General features: G+C 45.3%; 1 protein-coding gene and 1 long non-coding RNA gene across 5 annotated transcripts in view; one reads left to right on the forward strand and one right to left on the reverse strand.

The window, feature by feature from the left end:
- ADAMTS8 (ADAM metallopeptidase with thrombospondin type 1 motif 8) overlaps positions 1-21,106 on the reverse strand; it is a 54,820-nt gene extending 33,714 nt beyond the window's left edge. The window contains exon 1 of the mRNA XM_083162880.1: positions 19,704-21,106. Within this exon, the coding sequence (XP_083019006.1) occupies positions 19,704-20,534 (831 nt within the window). The 5' untranslated portion in view covers positions 20,535-21,106. The remainder of the gene's footprint in view (positions 1-19,703) is intronic.
- The window catches only part of LOC146042709 (uncharacterized), a 175,056-nt gene that overhangs the window by 57,171 nt on the left and 96,369 nt on the right, over positions 1-21,516 (forward strand). For all 4 annotated transcript variants that reach the window (XR_014463986.1, XR_014463983.1, XR_014463985.1 and 1 more), the window contains one exon: positions 19,723-19,939. This is a non-coding gene — a long non-coding RNA (uncharacterized LOC146042709). The remainder of the gene's footprint in view (positions 1-19,722; positions 19,940-21,516) is intronic.

Genomic DNA, 21,516 nt, shown 5'->3' on the forward strand with positions numbered 1-21,516 from the left:
TCAACACATGAAAAGATCGACATGAGTTTTTCAAAAAGTTGGTGTCATAGTCAACAGACCTTTTACTTGTGTCAACCTTTTGTCAGTGTCAACCTATTGCATATTAACCATTTGTCAATGCCGAACTAGTGCACATCAATCTTTTGACTGTGTCGACCTATTGCATGTCGACCTGTGCACCTATTAACCTCTTCCTTGTTTATCATAAGAAGTAATGCATGTATCCAGTTTTTAACTGATTGGAGATAGACCCTATTAGACCAGCAGCACATAGTATATCAGGAGATAAGTGATGTTCCTGCATGTGACACAGGCAGTGACATAAAGGGGGAAATTTACAAAAGGAAATTTGTAAAAAAACAGGTGTATTTGTATCCAGAAATACACTTATTTTTGACATTTACTATCCCGAAAATATGGCAATTCGTAGTCGTATTGATGTGCTATCAATACGAATACGAATTGCCGTATTTTCGGGATAGTAAATGTCAAAAATAAGTGTATTTCTGGATACAAATACACCTATTTTTTACAAATTTCCTTTAGTAAATTTCCCCCAAAGAGTTATATAGTGGGAGGGGCAGGGTCCCCAGCAGCACAGAGTATATCAGGAGATGAGTGATGTCTCAGTGAGGACATGGATGCATGTGACACGGACATTGACATGATGTGTGGAGGGGAATTGGGGCAGCAGGAAGCCTCAGACTGATAGTTATATAGTGGGAGGATGTTTTGTATATAACCGCGCTGTATTGTGTTTTGAGCAGCTACCAGGGCTGCCATGAGAAATGATGGGGCCCGGGACTGTCAAAAAAGGGAGGGCCCCCTGTATATGTATGTGTGTGTGATAGAGAGGAGATAGAGAGAAGGGAATAGGTGGAAATGGAAGAGGGTGGGTGAGAGAGAATGAATTAGAGGAAATTGGTGTGCGACAAAGAGTGAGAAAGTGTGTGACAAAGAGAGAGAGAGAGAGAGAGAGAGAGAGGGAAAGGCGGGAGAGAGAGGGAAAGGGGGGAGAGAGAGAGAGAGGAGTAACAGAGATCAGAATGAAAAAGAATACATAATACAAGTACTCACTGTTGTGGGGCTTACAGGGAGATCCTTCCTGCACTGTTTTCTTTGGATCCCTGTGACTTGCTGGGTCCTCCTCATCCGCACAGGCAGTGCACCATCTACATGCAACACTCTGACACCTCCTGAGTAGCAGCTCTTCCCGAGAACTGCTTCAGGCATCCATTAGTCTGGTCTGCTCTGGTCCCGGCCAGCAGGGGATGCTGGGACATGTAGTTTTTTTTTAAGTGCCTGGCTGCCAGACACTTAAAACAAAACTACATGTCCCAGCAGCCTCTGCTGTCCGAGACCAGAGCAGAGTCTGGCTGCAGCAGAGCCGATGGACACATCTGACCATAGGGACAGAAATCAGGGGCAAATAGATAGCTGGTAAGGAGCTATTTAATATTTATAGTTGTAGGACCAGGTCCGGGCCCCCTTCTCTGTCAGGGCCCAGGACTCCAGACCCCACTGTTGGCGGGCCTGGCAGCTACCTATATTAATTAGCAATCAATAGAAATTAATTAATGTGTTTAGGAGCGCTCTTTTATCATAAAAATATGTGAAATGTGTGGAGCAATAAAAATAATAAAATGTGCCAGACTTTTATTTCCTGCCAAAACAGGAATAAAGGGGGGTTCATTATTTAAAATGTTTACACTTCTTTGAGTGTTTACTCTGAGGTGGATCCTTTTTCAGGTAGCTAACTTTCCCTACCTTGGCCCAGGAGAATGGCCAGGGATTCCATAGCCTGCTGCCCGTGCAGGAGACTTGCGGCGTCTCTGCTACACAGCAATGATCTTTAATGCTGCCACTGCCTGGTCCTGTAGCCCTGATATCAGGATATTGTGGCGGTGTTCTGAGCTCCCGGCTTCAGCTATCAGCTGCACTGCCGCCCGGCCAATGACGTCACCTCAGTTGCCGGCGGAGTGGGGAACGGAGTTACCGCTGCTGTCCTTCTGTTACCGCTGCTTTCCTGTTTTGGCAGGAAATAAAAGTCTGGCACATTTTATTATTTTTATTGCTCCACGCATTTCACATATTTTTATGATAAAAGAGTGCTCCTAAACACATAAAAAATGTCCTTTAATTGCTAATTTATACCCCTTTTAGTCTAGACATACTACCCAAGATTTTGGACAGGTTTACCCGGGATTTTCAACCCAAGTCACTCTCGGGATTTTAGTAACAGACCCCCTTTCACACTACACCTCAGATCTGGGAAAAACCCGAGTATACCCCTTTCACACATAAGCCAGGCTTTTCATGCATTTCAGTGTTTCATCATTAAAATGGGACACATTGCTGGCTCACAAGAATGACCTCTGAGCCTGTGATTTGAGATTTGATCTCCTTTTCTCCACGCACATGTAACAGCTCCTTGACCTCCTCTTCTTCCAATGATGTGCCATGCCACCTGACTTCCCACAGGACTCTGCACTCTGTTGCTGCAAAGGAGCACCAAGCAGCCACTGCCTCTGCAAGCCTCCGCACATGTGCCTGAGGTGTCTTCCTCGGCTACAGCTGATGACCTCATCAGAAGACGCCTCGGCAGCAAAAAAAAACAACATCATATGTTTAAAACTGAAAAACCCGGGTTATACCATTCAGACATAAGCCGGGTATTATACCCGGGAGTAAAATACTGGGAAAAACCCTGGTTAATTGCAGGTGCTCAGTATCCGGGAGTGAAATACTGGGTATACCCTTTCAGACATACGCTAGTCCCGGGTTTGGGCGCGTTCATGTGAAAAAACCTGGGATTTTCGCGTATGTCTGAAAGGGGTATAATATAGGTAGTTGCTCAAAACACAATACAGCGCGGTTGTATACAAAACATAGCCCATTTACAAATTCTTTGAATTCTAAAATATACCGCTGCAGTATGACCGAACACATATTACATCAACACATATTACATATCAAACAAAGCGTAACAATTTAGAAAATATTTTTTCAAGCATCCCAACTATAGTGGACCAACCCATAGAAAATGAAGGGTTCTGCAGCTAGTTTCTCAAACTGGAAAAACTATACGCACAAGAAGTAAAACAGTGGTGGGAGATCACCACCCTAAATAAATACCTGGAAAACAAGATGATACCCAGAGGTTTGAGAATAAGCAAAAATGCAACATTCCAACCAACAACTGCAAACGTTTATGAGAAATGGAATTACATTTTGGACACCGGTTCATATAAACTAATCACTCTAATCATTGAGGACAGAAAATTGAACCTCTCCAATGTAAATGAGAATATAAAACAAATTGAGAACAACTTTGAAACAATATCAGGAATGGCAGATTTTAAGAAACTAATCGCCATGACTAATGACAAAACTGAGAAACTTGAAGAATTAATCATCAGTCAAAAACAGAGAAAGTTTCAGAGAGATATGGAAGAGAAAAAGAACTATGTAGAAAAGAAAAATCAAAGAAGAGACCAAAAAGAAATACGAAAACCGCAAAGACCAAATCAAAGACAGACCAACCAGAAAAGTCCACTAATTAAGAACACCCCTCAAATGAGATACCCGGTCAGAAAATATCAGCTTTACAACAAAAGGAACTTCTCCTACCAAAATAAGAACATAATTAGAGACTCTTCAAAAAGAGGCATAGAAACAGCAAAAAAGAAGGTGAAGTCAGCTTTAACACCCTCTTGAACTCGATAGGAACAGGACTGTTAGTAAGACCTCAGGAAGACATACAAGATCTGGAAACAGAAAGTGAAAAGAATAGGCTTTTTTAGAGGTGACCAGAGGAAGGCGAGAAGCATCCAATTTCCAAAAACTGTCACACAAACGGAAGAAAAAGTCACAAGAACAACAAAAAAGAGAGGGTCACGAGGAGGAAAAAAGAAGAAAACATCAGAAATACTAGAAACATCGGAGAACAAACCATCGATCTTCAATCTAAGTACGAAAACATTAATAGAAAACCAAACAAAGATAGTTCAAAAAGGCATAAAGTTTGCCCCAGAGTCGCAAATTGATAAATTTCAATTATACATTGACACAAACAAATTTATAAGAAAACTTTCTTTAAAAAAACAATGGTACTTATGTATAAGCAGGGCGCCCATTAGGTAGTTTGCGTAGTGGTGTATTGAGAATACCAATACACCACTATGCTGGCTATGTAAACTACGTAATTTATGTAACTGGAGCTGTGCTAAAACATAATGGATCGTATACCCACTATCCACGTCATACCCCCATTATCCACGTGGGCGTGGAGTTAATTTTATAAAGTGTGGCGAACGCAACGAGCCATCGAGCCCGAAGCGAGGGGACACGGATACACGTCCCCTCGCGGGTCTCACTACGCTCACTGTGCTTCGGGCTCGGTGGCTCGCCACACTTTATAACATTAACTCCACGCGCCCATGTGGATAATGGGGGTATGATGTGGATAGTGGGTATATGATTGTGTTAGTTGGTGTTGTGTGTGTCTGTAGTGTGTGTGTGCCTGTGTAGTGCATTATACTTACCTCAATGATGTCCCCGGCGACAGTGTTCCCCTCCTCTGGCTCCCCGTCCGCCATGACAGTCCCCGCAATGTACGCAATTAGTGTAGTGCCGCTGGGGGAGCAAGGAAACCATGGGATGCTCCCCCAGGGGCATTACACTGAACAATTACATACATTGCTGGCATGACGCGTCTGCGTCTCCTCCGGCCCCGGACCACCCGCCGGGATCTCCTCCCTCTGTGCAGCCGCCAATGAAGCTCCGGCGGCCACCCTTCAACCCGCCGGGATCTCCCACCTCCGCCCGCCGAAGCGATCTCCCCCCTCTGTCGGCCGAAGCTATGCAGCCCGCAGTAAGTAACTTACGTATTAGCAGGGCGCCCGGCAATGGCTACGCTGACAACTTAGGCCCGGCTAATACATAAGTACCAAAACAATAAACACAGAGGTAACAGAACCGATGGAGAAAAATGCTGAACATACCCATTCTAAATGAAAAGAATACAAGATAAAAACAAAACATATCATGCAATTCAGAAGAAATTATATACATACTACAATGCCCTTGCGGAACTGAGTGTATGGGTCAAAATAAAAGGAAAGCAAAGACAAGGTTTTACGAACACATTTATAATATAAAAAAAGGACTTCTAACGCATAGTGTGTCAAAACACTTTGCAGAAAAACATAACAAAGATCCAACCGGACTACAGTTCATAGTAATATAAAAAATAAAGTGAAACTGGAGGGGAAGAAACATATCTTCCAATCAAATAAAGTCAGAAACAAAATGGATCTAGGAACTTCAAACATTAGACCCCCAAGGTCTAAACATAGATATTGACTTACAAGTCCTTTTATAAATAATCATATAGAACACTCTTCCTTTATTAAACATCAATTCCCCCTTTTTTTAATATTAACTCCTTGAACATATTTTATAGGAACAATCAAAAACACATTGGGTGCTCAGAACACTGCCGCAATATCCTAATATCAGTGCTGCAGGACCAGGCAGTGGCAGCATTAAACATCATTGCTGTGTAGCAAAGACGCCGCAAGTCCCCTGCACTGACGGCAGGCTACGGAATCCCTGACCATTCTCCTAGGCCCAGGTAGGGACAGTTAAGGTATTTTAATAATATAAGCTACCTGAAAAAGGATCCACCTCATAATCAGAGTAACCTCTCAAAACCCATAAAAAAATATAGTGGGAGGAGCAGGGTTCCCAGCAGCACAGAGTATATCAGGAGATGAGTGATGTGTTAGTGACAGGGGCATGTGGGGAATGGTGGCAACAGGAAGCCACAGAGACAAAACCGCATCTTTACCAAACCCTGAAAACAGCCATTGACCAAGTGGCGTCACTCTTCATTTCCAAAGTGGATTGTAATGTAGAACATCACAGACATAAATCTTGTACTTCTGCTGCCTTCCTCATATGCTGCTCTCTGCCAGACATACTGGCAGGTTCTGCAGCCTGCCACACAAACATGCTTCTAGTCTCTCATCTCTGCTCAGACTTCTAACAACAAATTCTTTTTAATGCATAAATCTCTCCTTAACCCTTCAATTGCTAGAACCCCTGGCTAACATCTCTGCACAAGAACTCGCTTCCTTCTGTATTTAACGGGCACAATCAGATATAACTAAAATCCTTCTAAATGAACCAAAATGAACCTAGCACTTTCTGTTCATCCCATAAATGAAGATCTCCTGTCCACATATCGTCCTACTTAACTACTGCCTAATTATGTTAATCTTAATGCAAGAACCACAAGTGATGTAAGTAATTAGTTCCACCTATGAATCTTTTAAAACATGTCAGTGAGTAATGACTACACCTGTGCTCTTGCTGGGTGGTCTGGAAAACATGAACTGTTGGTAAGCTTTCAAGGACTGAAGTTGACTTCTCCTGTTCTAGACTCATCCAGGTGGGAGATTGGGCAAATCTCTGGTCACTTAATTTTCGGCAGGGGAGCAATGTTATATTACAGATTTCACAGAGCCTCTTTATGGACTGGTATGGCCCAATGGTTGATACATATCCCTTCCTTATCTACTGATGACCTCCTTGATACATACCTCCTTGATACATACCTCTCCGGGAGGGACACAATTCTCTGCTTCTGGACTTCCCGCTTAATGTATGATTGCCATCACCTGTTTTAAACAGGTTAATGGATAAGAAAGGTGCTTCACCACAGGTGATGGTAGTAATAAATGAAGAGGGAAGTCCAGAAACAGAGCAATGTGTCCCTCCTGGAGAGGGTCATGTTGGGAGGTATGTTGATATCCTACTGTATTCTGTTAGTATAATACTTGCAGGGGCAAACGCAGGATTTTCAGAAGGGGGTTTCCAGAGGGGCAGAGCAAAGCACAGAGATGGACACTTAGGTGACCCAGTATATGCTTTGATGTCCCGCGAGTGGTAGGGGGTATTATATCAACCGCTCAGCATGTAGGGCCTGGATCAGTAATTTCCACGAATTACCCCTTTACTGCACAGATGGTGGGAGATGGGGTGGGAGAAGGGGGCATTGGGCTGAATGAAGGGGCCCTGATACATAACTTCCTGGGTGGTAGAGGATGTTTAATACGCAGAGGAGGGGTATATAGTGGAGTGGGCTTATTATTCATTATTTTCTGGTGAGAGGACAGCTTGCTTGACTGCAGATATCTCCAGTTCCCGCAAATAGATGAAATTAAAAACTAGAGAATCCCACCTACCAAATGGTATTGGGGACTAGGGGATCAGAGTTCAGGAGGCAGAGCAATCTGCCAACGATTATATAAAACTACATACCAGGTGTGTGGAGCTGGAGCAGTAACCAGCTGCTGGAAGGCTGATATCTCTGGTTCTGGGATGAGTAGAGACAAGCTTCTAGTGTCCTTCAAAGGGGGAGAGTCCCAGCTTTTGGAATATACCCTCAGAAAAACTCTACGTCAGACAGAACCTGAAATATCTGACTGGGAAGAGCAATTAACAGGCTTGGATGGGGACCACTATTTTGAAGTCAGATATCTCCAGTTCCCAAGGTCCGATTTTAAAAATTCTAGTACTCATGGAAAGAGGGGACCCTCAGCTTTCAGTCTAGAGTCCTTAGACTCCTTGGGGGGTTTCTGGGTACTCGGAAACCCCCCCTGCGTGCGCTACTGACTTGCCTGATGGCCAAATCTGCAGATATGTGCAGTACCTCGATTCCTCATGGGTATATTGCTTGCCCCAAATGTATCCAAACTCCAGCAGAACTTTATCACTGCTTATGGCCTTGCCCTTTTGCTAAAATATTTGGCGTTTCCCTGTTAGCGACTTAGTTAATTATGCACCTCTCACTCCAGATTGGCCAATTTTTGGTCTTCTACCTCCAGATATCAGGATCAAGAGAGGTGAGAAAGTTGTTGCTGGCAATTTCATCGACTGCCTGTAAAACTATTTTACGACTATGGATACAGAATAAGTCGCCAACTCTTTAAATATTTAAAGAGAAATTCGTATCCATTTTCCATATGGATTGGTTGGAGCCGTCTCTTCAAAAAGGAAGTCATACCAAAATGTTTATCTCTTCTTGGGGAGCTTCATAGAGGTTCTGCCAATCACTGAACAAGCAATATTTAAATGTTTCCGCAACACTTATGGTGTGTACACACGGTGAGATTCACTTTCTATTCGACTGCTATACAATCTTTGCTAACTCTGTACTTTTTACATACAATACATGCTATCTACATTCGATTTGCACTATATAGTCATTGCTGCCCTGTCTATCTGGGTTTCGATTTGTGCTGTCCCGGGAGCGCGCATCGGGATCGCAAGGTAAAAAACCTGTGCGATCTGCATACGATCTGCTTGCGATCTGCATGCAATTTTGACTATATAGTCAAAATCTCATGCTGGATTGTACCGTGTGTACACAGCATCAGTGGTATTTTTCTTAATGAGCTATTAGAGTAGCGCGTACCCTCACATGGTTTGCTCCACTTGCCATGCTTTGGACATGGTGTCTCGCTCTTGCTTCGGACATGGTGTCTCGCTCCCCTATCGCCACAAGGCACCCTTTACTGTTCCCACTCGGAGTCCACGTGGATGTAAAAAATCATGTTGATCATTTTTCACGACAATCTTTTGCTTGTGTCAACCTTTTGTCAAAGTCAACGTTCTGCATGTTGACATTGTCAGTGTCGACCTTTTGCTTGTCTTTTGACTGTCGACATATCAACTGTATAGCAGTTACTGTATTGCCACATGTTCAATAACGGATAAGAATGAATACAAAAAAAAATTATGACCCAGTTTCTAGGCGGGTCAGTGGGCGTGATGACCAATTTGCATCATCGCCGCCCCACCCCCATTACACAATGCCGCGATTGCCACCATTGTGGGGGTCTGTGACGCCAGCTCTGTCCCGATCAGCCGATACAGCGATTGACGGTATTTTCACAAGTCATTCACTGACTTGCACAGGGCGTGTTTAAACTCTGGGTGGCGACTATCTGTCGCAGGGCGACCAAGTCTGAATAACCCCATAAATTCATGCATTAGGCCATGTAAATGTACGCTTATGTTCAGGCCTCAAAATCGGCCTATAAATATTATTTAGGGTACTCTTTACCTAGTACGGCGCCCGTCGCGGGCATCGCGGGTACATTTATGTATGGCCGCGACGCGACCGACGCGATGCCCGCGATTTCCCATTGAAACCAATGTAAAACATGAAAATCGTGTCGGTCGCGTCGCGGCCGGCCATAAACGTACCTGCGATGCCCGCGACGCGATGCTCGCGATTTCCCATAGGAATCAATGTTAAAAGCCGCGATGGACCCGATTTTAGTGTTAAATGCCTCAATCCACCCGATTTGGCCATAGGAATCAATGTTAAATGGGCCACAGAGCCCATTAACCCTTAAATGTCCCCCCAAATTTTTAACGCCACCCCACGATCCACGCCAACCCGAAGCGTGGCGAGCGCAGCGAGCCCGCGAGGGGCGGCGGTACGCGTCCTCCGACCTTTTCATGCCCTACTATCCACGTCGGCGTGGTGTGAGAATATAATAGTGTGGCGAGCGCAGCGAGCCACCGAGCCCGAAGCGTGGCGAGCGCAGCGAGCCCCGCGAGGGGACGCGGATACCTTCACAGTTATACGCGTCCCCTCGCGGGCTTCACAGGTGTCCGTGGCGACCCGGACACCTATGAAGCCCGCGAGGGGACGCGTCTACCTGTGAAGGTATCCGCGTCCCCTCGCGGGGCTCGCTGCGCTCGCCACGCTTCGGGCTCGGTGGCTCGCTGCGCTCGCCACACTATTCTATTCTCACACCACGCCGACGTGGATAGTAGGGCATGAAAAGGTCGGAGGACGCGTACCGCCGCCCCTCGCGGGCTCGCTGCGCTCGCCACGCTTCGGGTTGGCGTGGATCGTGGGGTGGCGTTAAAAATTTCGGGGGACATTTTACGGTTCATTGGCCCTATTTGGGCTGTGTGGCCCATTTTACATTGATTTCTATGCTCAAATCGGGTACATTGAGCCATTTAAGTGTAAAATCGCGGTCAATCATGCTTTTTAACATTGTTCCCTATGGGAAAATCGCGGTGATCGCGGTCATCGCGGGCATCGCGGCCATCCCGATTTACCCGTGATGCCCGCGATCACCGCGATTTTTACCCCCGACGCCCGCGATTTCAATCGTGGGCGCCGTTCTAGGTAAAGAGTACCTTATTTAGAATAAAGTTCCCATTGCTGGTATAGACGTATCCTCCGATCCAGATGTGCTCTGCCTTGTTTCACGGTGCGTCTTCCAAATGATTCCCATGTGTGATCGGCAGGCGGGGGCCGCAATATAAATATTAACAGATTTGGAAAGGAAGATTTCCATCTAAACTTGATACATACACTTCCTAAAGGAAAGCAAATGACTGTGATCATGTGTCACGGAGCTGTAAAATGCTCCATTTCCTGTTCTTGTTTCCAAGGTTACTGCACATAATAAAATCTGCACTAGTCATGGTGGTAATTCTGTTGGGAAGAGAGATCCAGAGATCCATTGCAGTCATTTATCACTGAAGAGATGATGTGCGCAAGTGCACCACATCTCTTCAGAGCCCAGCTGCTAGTCATGCCCCTGAAAATGGGGGTTGTGTCACTAAGACATGCCCTCCCTACCCAAGGCCATGCCCACCTGCCCCTTAGATCTGCAATAAAACTTGGAAGGTATGAAAATTAGTGTATACCATACTTGCCTACTTTTAAAAACTAGTTTCAGGGAGATTATAGTTGATAATTGAGGGGGCATGTCATGCTCCACCCAAAGGGCGTGTTTAGTTCCATATATGGAGAGATTGTGAACATGGCACCTAGAAGCGTGGGTGTGCACTGCTACTTCTCAGAGGAATCTTTTAAAATGACGTAGATCCAATAGATGAGCCCCAAAGCAGTTAGTAAGAGCTACTATACTTGGTAAAGTGCTGGGAAATGGTGCTGATGAATCAGTGTAAATGTATCTATCTCTCATTCCTTTTGCCCCCAAAAATGTGACACTGTAATGTGGGCTAGGTGAAATGAGGGAGATTGCTAGACTAATCAGGGAGAGAGGGAGATTGCTGCTATTTCAGGGAGTCTCCTGCAGAATGCAGGAGGGTAGGCAAATCTTACTGTGAGTACACATTAGGCTTTCTAGCTGTTGTTGAACTACACATCCCAGCATGCCCTGCTACAGTTTTGCTATTTGGCAATGCTAAAACTGCTGCAGGGCATGCTGGAATGTGTAGTTCAACAGCTGGAGGGCCAAAGTTTCCCCATCACTTCACTAGACCATACTTTAATCCATATGCACGGTAATGACATGTTGTTTTTCGTGTATATACTGTAGGCCTGATTCAGACCTGATTGCTTATCAGCAAATTTGCAGATTTATTATTTATTTCTTAACAGTTTCTTATATAGCGCAACATTCACATCAGTCCCTGCCCCAGGGGAGCTTACAATCTATATTCCCTACCACATGTACACAGACATTCTACCCGGAGAAAACCCATCCAAGCACGGGGAGAATATACAAACTCTGCACAGTTAGAGCCAGGGTGGGAATCAAACCCATGACCTCAGTGCTGTGAGGCAGTAATGCTAACCATTACACCATCCGTACTGCCTATGACTGTGAGTAGATAGCTGCCACCCAGACAGAAAGAAAACCTGCCCCATGCAAATGTGTTGCACATCCATACGCAATTCACTCACCATAAAATGAGTTTTCCAGTCTGTGCAAATGTGAGTAACCCTGACCCTTCCATAACTCTGCTATAGAGAGATCAATGCCAGGGCTGGCGGCATCAACAGCAATCAACTCTGAATCAGGCCCTTTATCGTTTGTCTGGGAGTTCAAGAGAAACCATGAGCGACACTGTATTGTTTACAATGTGGTCTAATGTGTACGTGAGATGTTTATGGACGCACCTATGGCGATGTGTCTTCCCTAGTGAAGGGCAGTTCAGCACAGCAGTGATACAGTTAACTGTGAGGAGAGAAGCAAGATAATTAGCTTAGAACCACATTGCCACCCACTGGTCTTGCTGTACCAATTCCCACAGAGCTGCAATAGGGAGAGGGGGGGCTGGCCACTTGGAACTAATGGAACCTTCTGGGGAGGTCGGACCACTTTGTCTGGGAACCGGCTGACTCTGAAACTATAGCCGCATAGGTAGGGGGTGGGAGGGCATAAAGGAAGTCGGAGCAGTTCACTGGAGTCTTTGTTAGGAGATTATAGATCAGTTTGGAAGCCAATTTTGTGGAGTGATCTGTGATGACATATCTGTACGAGGCCACATGGTGCCCGATGTTAGTAACACGCTGCAGTTATGGAGTTACCGGGGGCAGGGGAGGAGAGAGATCCACAGGGCAATGGCATCAAATCTGCGCACAGGAAAGTCTGCGTGCTGTGAGATACAGGGTCTGATTCAGACAGGCTCGCTGGGTTTTTGGAGCCTAGTGAGCAGGTAAAGGCCGCCCCACACCGCACTTCACGAGTGAAGTACCGCCCATGTGCATGGCTGCGAATGGATTCCCAGCCATGCACACAGGGAAATCCATTCAGAACCACTCACCCATCCAATGGTTTTCTCCTCTGTTCACAAGCGTCGAGTAAGTCTAGACATACTAAACGCTGCGAAGGCCGCTCACACCAAGCGGCTGCGCAGTCGCAAAACATTGCTCCACTGTGCGAACGCAAAGGGGAGTGAAGCAACTGGAATCAGGACCTATATATAGACACACACTTGCGAAGAAATGTACTTATTCGCACACACTCACACACACGCTTAAGAGGAAAGTGCTGTACTTCCCTCTGAACTGTTATATGAGACACATCAGCAACCGCAGAGTATTTGAGCTGACCACATGAAATAAGCGCTGACACCCTAGAGGGAATTATATGCATTAATGTTTCCCCTGCTGTCAGGACGGAAATGTGTTACAGGTGTCAGGGAGTGTGCAAGCATTCATCTCCATCTCACTGCACTGCGCTCCCTGCACTGCGCTCCCTGTACTGCGCATCCTGCAGTGCGCTCCCTGTACTGTGCATCCTGCACTACGCTCCCTCTTTTGCGAATCCTGAACTGCACTCCCTGTACTGCGATCTCTGTACTGTGCATCCTGTACGGAGCATCCTGTCCTGCACTCCCTGTACGGAGCATCCTGTCCTGCACTCCCTGTACTACGCATCCTGCACTACGCTCCCTGTACTGAGAATCCTGAACTGTGCTCCCTGGCCTGTGCTCCCTGTCCTGTGCATTCAGCACTCCGCTCCCTGTACTGCGCATCCTGCACTGCTATCCCTGTACTGCGCATCCTGCATTGCGCTCCCTGTACTGCGGATCCTGCAGTGCGCTCCCTGTACTGCACATCCAGAATTCCGCTCCCTGTACTGCGCATCCTGCACTGCGCTCCATGTACTCCGCATCCTGCACTGCGCTCCCTGTACTGCGCATCCTGAACTGCGCTCCCTGCACTGTGCATCCTGCACTGCGCTCCCTGTACTGCGCTCCTTGTACTGCGCATTCTGCACTGCGCATCCTGTACTGCGCATCCTGCACTGCGCATCCTGCACTGCGCTCCCTGTACTGCGTATCCTGCACTGCGCTCCCTGTACTAAGATCCCTGTACTGCGAATCCTGCACTGCGCTCCCTGTACTGCATATACTGAACTGCGATCCCTGTACTGTGCATCCTGTCTAGCGCATCATGTCCTGCGCTCCCTGTACTGCGCATCCTGCACTGTGCTCCCTGTACTGTGCATCCTGCACTGCGCTCCCTGTACTGCACATCCTGAACTGCGCTCCCTGTACAGCGCATCCTGCACTGTGCTCCCTGTACTGGGCATCCTGAACTGCGCTCCCTGTACTGCGCATCCTGTACTGCACATCCTGTCCGGCACTCCCTGTACTGCGCATCCTGCACTGAGCTCCCTGTACTGCGCATCCTGTCCTGCACTCCCTGTACCGTGCATCCTGAACTGCACATCCTGCACTGCAGTCAACAGCAGGCTGATGGTAACGGGCACACTTAGGGGCCTATTTACCATTGAATTATAGCGGTTGTTTGGGGCATTATGCCGCAAATATTTAATATAAATTGTCCCCAAAATATGTAAAGCAGAGACTGCAGCGTATACGTCCCTATCTGCCCGGTACCAGCACTTCTGCCAGCAGCTGCATTCCGGGGTTTGGCCACCTGAGCTATATGCTGTAATCAATGGATTGCATTTTGGAAAACTTATCGGGAGATGATCACTGCAGAACCCTCCCCAGCAATCACCAGATCCAGCATGTGCAAAACCCCATAGGTGAGCCTGTAGCAGTATGTGAAGCATAATAAATTAGGGCAATGTATCATTTCTTATTACCGATCATTAGTAAAGAAGCCCCCTAGATTTAAGGCAGCACTACTGCTTGGTTGTTTTCATTATGGAAGAAAAGGAAACGTGCAGAATTTTGGAGAATGGTGGAACTAGCTGGCTATACCCTCATCAGCACGGGATACGGTCATTGGGTCACCAGCATGTTGGTCGAAAGTCATTAGATCAACACCATTAGATACAGATAGTGGTAGATGCTCAAATTAGTTCAGTAAAACTTTTCAGGTGCATGCAAGGGAGGGGTTAATACTTAGTAAGTAACAAGACATTGGTTCCCCGGCACACTGAATAGTTTTAGCAACCAATCTTGAACACTACATGATAATAGAATTCAGAGATATTGGTTACATATACCTGGGCAGGTGTATGGTATGCCCCCCAAGCCGCGTCAAGGCTTCTCTGTATATTGGGGGTCCCTGGCGCTATATCTAGGTGCAGGGTGTGGCCCCCCAAAAAACTATCATAAGCTAGGAGGCCCAGTGCGGCATGCCAGTGAGATACTAAGTGTTAATGTATGTATGTTGTGAGAGGCAGAGAGGAGCTTGTATTAGGCGGAGATGCAGGTCCTGATATGCCACATGGAGTAGTTTGGGGTTGCTCCAAGGTAGGTAGCTCTTAGTTCAGATATACCAAGTAAGGAGCCATTATCATGTGGCTCCTTGCTGACTAATTGTAGACCCAATTTAGGGTAACAGTGGTGTGGGGTGCGGTGCCCCTGGACTGGTTGGGCTGGGTGGCTTCAATGCGGCATGCCCTTACATTCTATTAACACTTTTCCCTCACTAACACTATCTCTCTCTTATTTTAATTACATTTAATTTATCTCTTTATGTATAGCTTCGGCTTCCTATCACTAATTATTAACACTTAGGGTGAGATTTAATGGGATGATAGATTCAGAAAGTGAGAGATTTGGTGAGAAATCTCCAGTTTTTTTTAAAGCGGCAATCATTTACACTGCAAAACCAGTTTGATATTGCAGTGTAAATGATTGCCGCTTTAAAAAACCAGGAGATTTCTCACCAAATCTCTCATTTTCTGAATCTCTCATCGTATTAAATCTCACCCTTAGTATCTCACTGGCATGCAGCGCTGGGCCTCCTAGCTTATGATAGTTTTTTGGGGTGCCACACCCTGCACCTAGATATAGCGCTAGGGACCCCCAATATACAGAGAAGCCTTGACGTGGCTTGGGGGCATAGCATACACCTGCGCAGGTATATGTAACCAATATCTCTGAATTCTATTATCAAGTAGTGTTCAAGATTGGTTGCTAAAACTATTCAGTGTGCCGGGGGAACCAATGTCTTGTCAACACCATTAGGTCAACATTTATTTAGGTCGACATGAGTCTATTTCGACAGTGTCATTAGATCAACTGGGTCATTAGGTCGACAGTCAAAAGGTTGACATTTTCACATTATTTTTGAGCCGAAAGGCAGTATTTCATGCCTTACCATCCACTAGGGCGTGGTGTGCCGAGTGAAAACCCCCATGTTGACCTTTTGTCGACCTACCCCCATGTCCACCTAATGACCCTGTCAACCTAACCCATGTTGACACAGACTAATTTCGACCTTAATGCATGTCGACCTAATGACTGTTGACCAACATGCTGGTGACCTAATGATCCATACCCATCAGTACCAGGTTGATCTGTCATTTCATATGGATTTTAGATGGATTGTATGAATTTCATGTGTACTGACAAGACATACTGTAGGTATATATACACACATGGCCCTGTGAGGGGCCCCAATTTTCTATGGGATTCAGGGGCTGCAGGAATGCAGAGCTTAGCAATGGTTTTTTAAAGGTGCTGGACGCCCGCCCGCCTGGTTTCCTGGAAGGGAACATACTCGGACTCCCTTCCGGTAATCTAGCTGGGTCTGGTCACCTGTCCAGCCCCCAGTACTACTGATTTTAGTGACATCACGTGACGTACTGCACGATGCTGCGCACTGCCACCTGCCCTTCCCTGTTCTGTCCTTGTAATGTCACTCTGCAGCCAAATCAGAGTATTTTTCATGAAAACATCGCCACCGCTACCATCGCTGCTGCCGTGACAACCCCCCATGTGATGTGCCCCCCACCGCTGATCACTGCCCCTGCAGGGCTTCCCCTAATCGGAGCTTCTTGCTTCTGTGACCACCGGCTCTGAAAAAATAGATGCAGCTTTGTAGCATGACTTTACTGCTGCACTGGGGGCCACAGGTCCAGCGCAGAGCCCCGATGACCGTCAGCACTCACCAGACCCTGAGAATGTATGTTCTTTTTTAAAATGATTATTTATTAAATTTGTATTCTTTTTTTACACTTTAATCAGCTTGTGTATACACAGTACAGTATGTAATAAAAACTGTGCGGCAATACAGGATATACACAGTAAAGTATGTATTGATCAATGTGCGGCCATACAGTATATACGCAGTACAGTATGTAATGATTAGTGTGCGGCCATACAGTATATATGCAGTACAGTATATAATGATCACTGTGCAGCCATACAGAATATACGCAATACAGTATGTAATGATCACTGTGCGGCCATACAAGGTATACGCAGTACAGTATATAAAGATCACTGTGCAGCCATACAGAATATACACAATACAGTATGTAATGATCACTGTGCAGCCATACAGGATACACGCAGTACAGTATATAATGATCACTGTGCAGCCATACAGAATATACGCAATACAGTATGTAATGATCACTGTGCGGCCATACAGGATATACGCAGTACAGTGTATAATGATCACTGTGCAGCCATACAGAATATACGCAATACAGTATGTAATGATCACTGTGCGGCCATACAGGAAATACAAAGTATAGTATGTAATGATCACTGTGCGGCCATACAGGATATACGCAGTACAGTATGTAATAATCACTGTGCAGCCATTCAGCATATACACGGTACAGTATTTAATGATCACTGTGCGGTCATACAGGGTATATGCAGTACAGTAAGTAATTAATATTATGCAGCCATACAGGATATATGCAGTACAGTATGTAATGAGTACTATGCAGCCATACAGGATATATGCAGTATAATATGTAATGATCACTGTGCGGCCATACAGGATATACGCAGTACAGTATGTAATGATCACTGTGCGGCCATACAGGATATACGCAGTACAGTATGTAATAATCACTGTGCAGCAATTCAGCATATACACGGTACAGTATTTAGTGATCACTGTGCGGCCTTACAGGATATACGCAGTACAGTAAGTAATGAGTATTATGCAGCCATACAGGATATATGCAGTACAATATGTAATGATCACTGTGCGGCCATACAGGATATACGCAGTACAGTATGTAATGATCACTGTGCAGCCATACAGAATATACGCAATACAGTATGTAATGATCACTGTGCGGCCATACAGGATATACAAAGTATAGTATGTAATGATCACTGTGCGGCCGTACAGGATATACGCAGTACAGTATGTAATAATCACTGTGCAGCCATTCAGCATATACACGGTACAGTATTTAATGATCACTGTGCGGTCATACAGGGTATATGCAGTACAGTAAGTAATTAATATTATGCAGCCATACAGGATATGTGCAGTACAGTATGTAATGAGTACTATGCAGCCATACAGGATATATGCAGTATAATATGTAATGATCACTGTGCGGCCATACAGGATATACGCAGTACAGTATGTAATAATCACTGTGCAGCCATTCAGCATATACACGGTACAGTATTTAGTGATCACTGTGCGGCCTTACAGGATATACGCAGTACAGTAAGTAATGAGTATTATGCAGCCATACAGGATATATGCAGTACAATATGTGATGATCACTGTGCGGCCATACAGGATATACGCAGTACAGTATGTAATGATCACTGTGCAGCCATTCAGCATATACACAGTACAGTATTTAATGATCACTGTGCGGCCTTACAGGATATACGCAGTACAGTAAGTAATGAGTATTATGCAGCCATACAAGATATACGCAGTACAGTATGTAATGAGTACTATGCAGCCATACAGGATATATGCAGTACAATATGTAATGATCACTGTGCAGCCATACAGGATAGATGCAGTACAGTATGTAATGAGTACTATGCAGCCATACAGGATATATGCAGTACAATATGTAATTGTGCGGCCATACAGTATATATAGAGTACAGTATGTATTTATTACTGTGTGACCATAAATATAAGCAGTATAGTATATAGTCAGTGTGCAGATGTGCAGGAGCTACACTATGTAGAATGCATTATGTGATAATATTGGTGCTGGCTGCAGCTCTGCTATTGGTTGCTGTACAGCCCTCCAGCACAGTGACAGTGTGTCAGTGTCTGCAGCATTTCCTAAACTGAAGACGATTCTGCAGCCAGTTCCCCACACAAAGCAGAGTTGCCTCAAATTGCTAGGTATTAAAAGAGTTGTACCTGGAAATCATTGTCCCTTGGATTGTCCCCGCCGTAACAGACTACGGATTTATGTAACTGAACGTATATTTATATGTAAACTAGTGACCTGAATCTGGGGAGCAAATGACAGGTGTTCAACATCATGACCACTTCCACCTGAGGTTCTGGACAGTTGGTATGTTTGGGTGGTGTTGGGAGCAGGAAACTGACGTTATGACTAGGGTGCCAAAATACCTTGCACAGCCCTGGGTAGGACACATATGAGTAATCACCGCAGCATGCCCTGCCACAGCTCCAGCATGCCCTAACAATACAACATGTGGCAGGGCATGATGGGCTGAGTAGTTCCACAGCACCCAAAGGGCCACAGCTTGCAAATAAATATAAGGAGTTTGCAATTACTTCATTCAGTGCTGCAAATGGTAAAAACAAATCCTGTGAACTGCTGACAGAGACAACGCAGTCAAATGCAAAACACACCTATAGCTCTGCACCCGTAACATGTGTCACGTGTGCGTTACCTGGATATATTCTGCTTTCTGCAGTGCCAACTCCTTCACAGGTGAAAACAGAACTGGAGATGAATAGGGAGCAGTAGGGCTCATGTTCTTTACATATGCAATTATCTCTGCTCAATCATTATTATTATCATCAACCTGTGTATAGCACCAGCCAACTACACGGCCCTTCCCCTTATTTATTAATACCTCTCGCTCTTATAATTAATTTACTCCCATTATGGACTCGTAGGAAATTTAGTTGTTAAAATCCCTGACACCCAAAGAGATTCCAGGTTGCAATTTTAACCCTAGATATCTGCAGACAGAACAAGTGTGTATTATTCATACCTTTAAATCCTCCCCATAGAACTGGACCATAGAGACATCAGCCACCAGGAGAACCTCCACAAAACGCTCTGAAGACACAAACCTCCTGTGACGACGTTGGTGACCCTTAGCTGCTCCAAACAATATTTCAAGGTTGGATTTTTCCGGGATGTTTGTGTCTGAGGTCTGAGGTTCTTGGTCATCCTTGGTTTCTTGCAAGGAACTTCTGCTTCTCGAGATGGTTCCAGAAAGCCCAGGTAAGCTCCTTCCATTCTCTCTCCCAAATGTATTCCTCCACTTCTGTCTGTGGGTGCCTGTAGGATTGTCCTTTGGATTCCGATAGTTGTTGGATTGTCCCCGGTTCTGAGTGATAATTCCATGCTTGTAGGCACCAGTTTTACTGCTCAGTCTCTCTGTTGCTATATTATGAGCTTTGAATACACGGTGCTGACCCAGTGTCCTCTGACCCATCCATTTCTTCATGGGTTGGATGACATAGCTATCCCAGCCTTTCATGAAAGCCCCCTGGACACCTTTGCATATACTAAAAGCAGCTACTGGTTCTTGGCTGGAATAAAAACAGTTCCTCAGACCAGCCATACCTTCCTCATTAGCACCGTCCCTACCTATGTGTTCAATTTGTAGCCCTGGTACAAGGAAAGCTTCATCAGGAGTTAGATGGAATTCCATAGCGGTCCCTAAAGCAATGAACTTCAAGGTCACCTTTCCATCAGCACCAGGCAGCAGATGTGGCACTGTCACGTCTTCTTTAGCCAATGCAGAGATGTCAATGAGCCAAACTATAAGCACAAACCAAGTGCCCTGAAGGCATCTCAGAGCCATGGCTATCATTTTCTACCTAATATAATAAACTGTCAGGTAGGTGTATCAGGGCTTTATCAAGACAATGATTCAAGATGGTCAACTATTTCTGAGAAAAGCAAGGTATCATGACACTGGGTATTATGCAATATAGATATGATCTTTTCAGTGAAATCTGCAGTGTCTCTAGCAGAGCATTGGAGATGCAGAACTTGAGAACTTGCCAAATTCTCCTTTAAAACTTCTCCATATGTTAATCATTTACAAACGCTGAACTAAGACCTCAGAATCTGCGTGCAAGATATATGAATATTGTACAATGTGTCATGCAGCGTCAATTCTCAGTGTATCAGCTTGTAGATATCATCCAGACAGATCCATTCCAAGGATTGACGGAGGTGATGGGTGGCTGGGGGTCTCTCTATGGACAGCAGCAGTCAGATGGGAGTAAGGGGCAGGGGTGTGTGGTCAGAGGGATTCTCCTTGTCTTGTATCTGCAACTCTCAGCCCCTTCCTCTGCTTCCCTTCTATTCCCAGAAATAGTTGAAGCACCAAAGCTAGTTGGGAGAGATCCCAGTATATATACAGGCAGCAAGCACTCTCCACCCCCTAAGAGGTTTATTTTTGATCTTTAGCTACCCTTATCCCTCCCTCCTCTCCTCCTTGTCATACAGGAGAAGGAGGAGAAGCAAAAAAAAAAAATAGGATCATTCAGTAATTTAACCCTTCCTCTGCCCTGTCACGTTTTGAGCAAGTTCGGTGTCCGCAATGTATATACTTTCCAGGTAACACACTTCTCTGTCACTGGGATAATTAAAGGTAACTGAACCGGAGTTTACAGACTCCCTTTCCAAGGTGCACCCAGTTCAGTTACTAAATATTAACCCACTAAGTCGATTGCAGCTATCAGAATGCACGCCGGATACGTATGTAATACAATGGGTCTCCTATCTTACACGGAAGGGTTAATGTCCTGATAATAAAGTACTGAATGGATTTCACTGGAATCAAT

Source organism: Crinia signifera, chromosome 19, assembly GCF_055691185.1.
Source record: "Crinia signifera chromosome 19, ASM5569118v1, whole genome shotgun sequence".
In the NCBI taxonomy this organism is placed as follows: domain Eukaryota; kingdom Metazoa; phylum Chordata; class Amphibia; order Anura; family Myobatrachidae; genus Crinia; species Crinia signifera.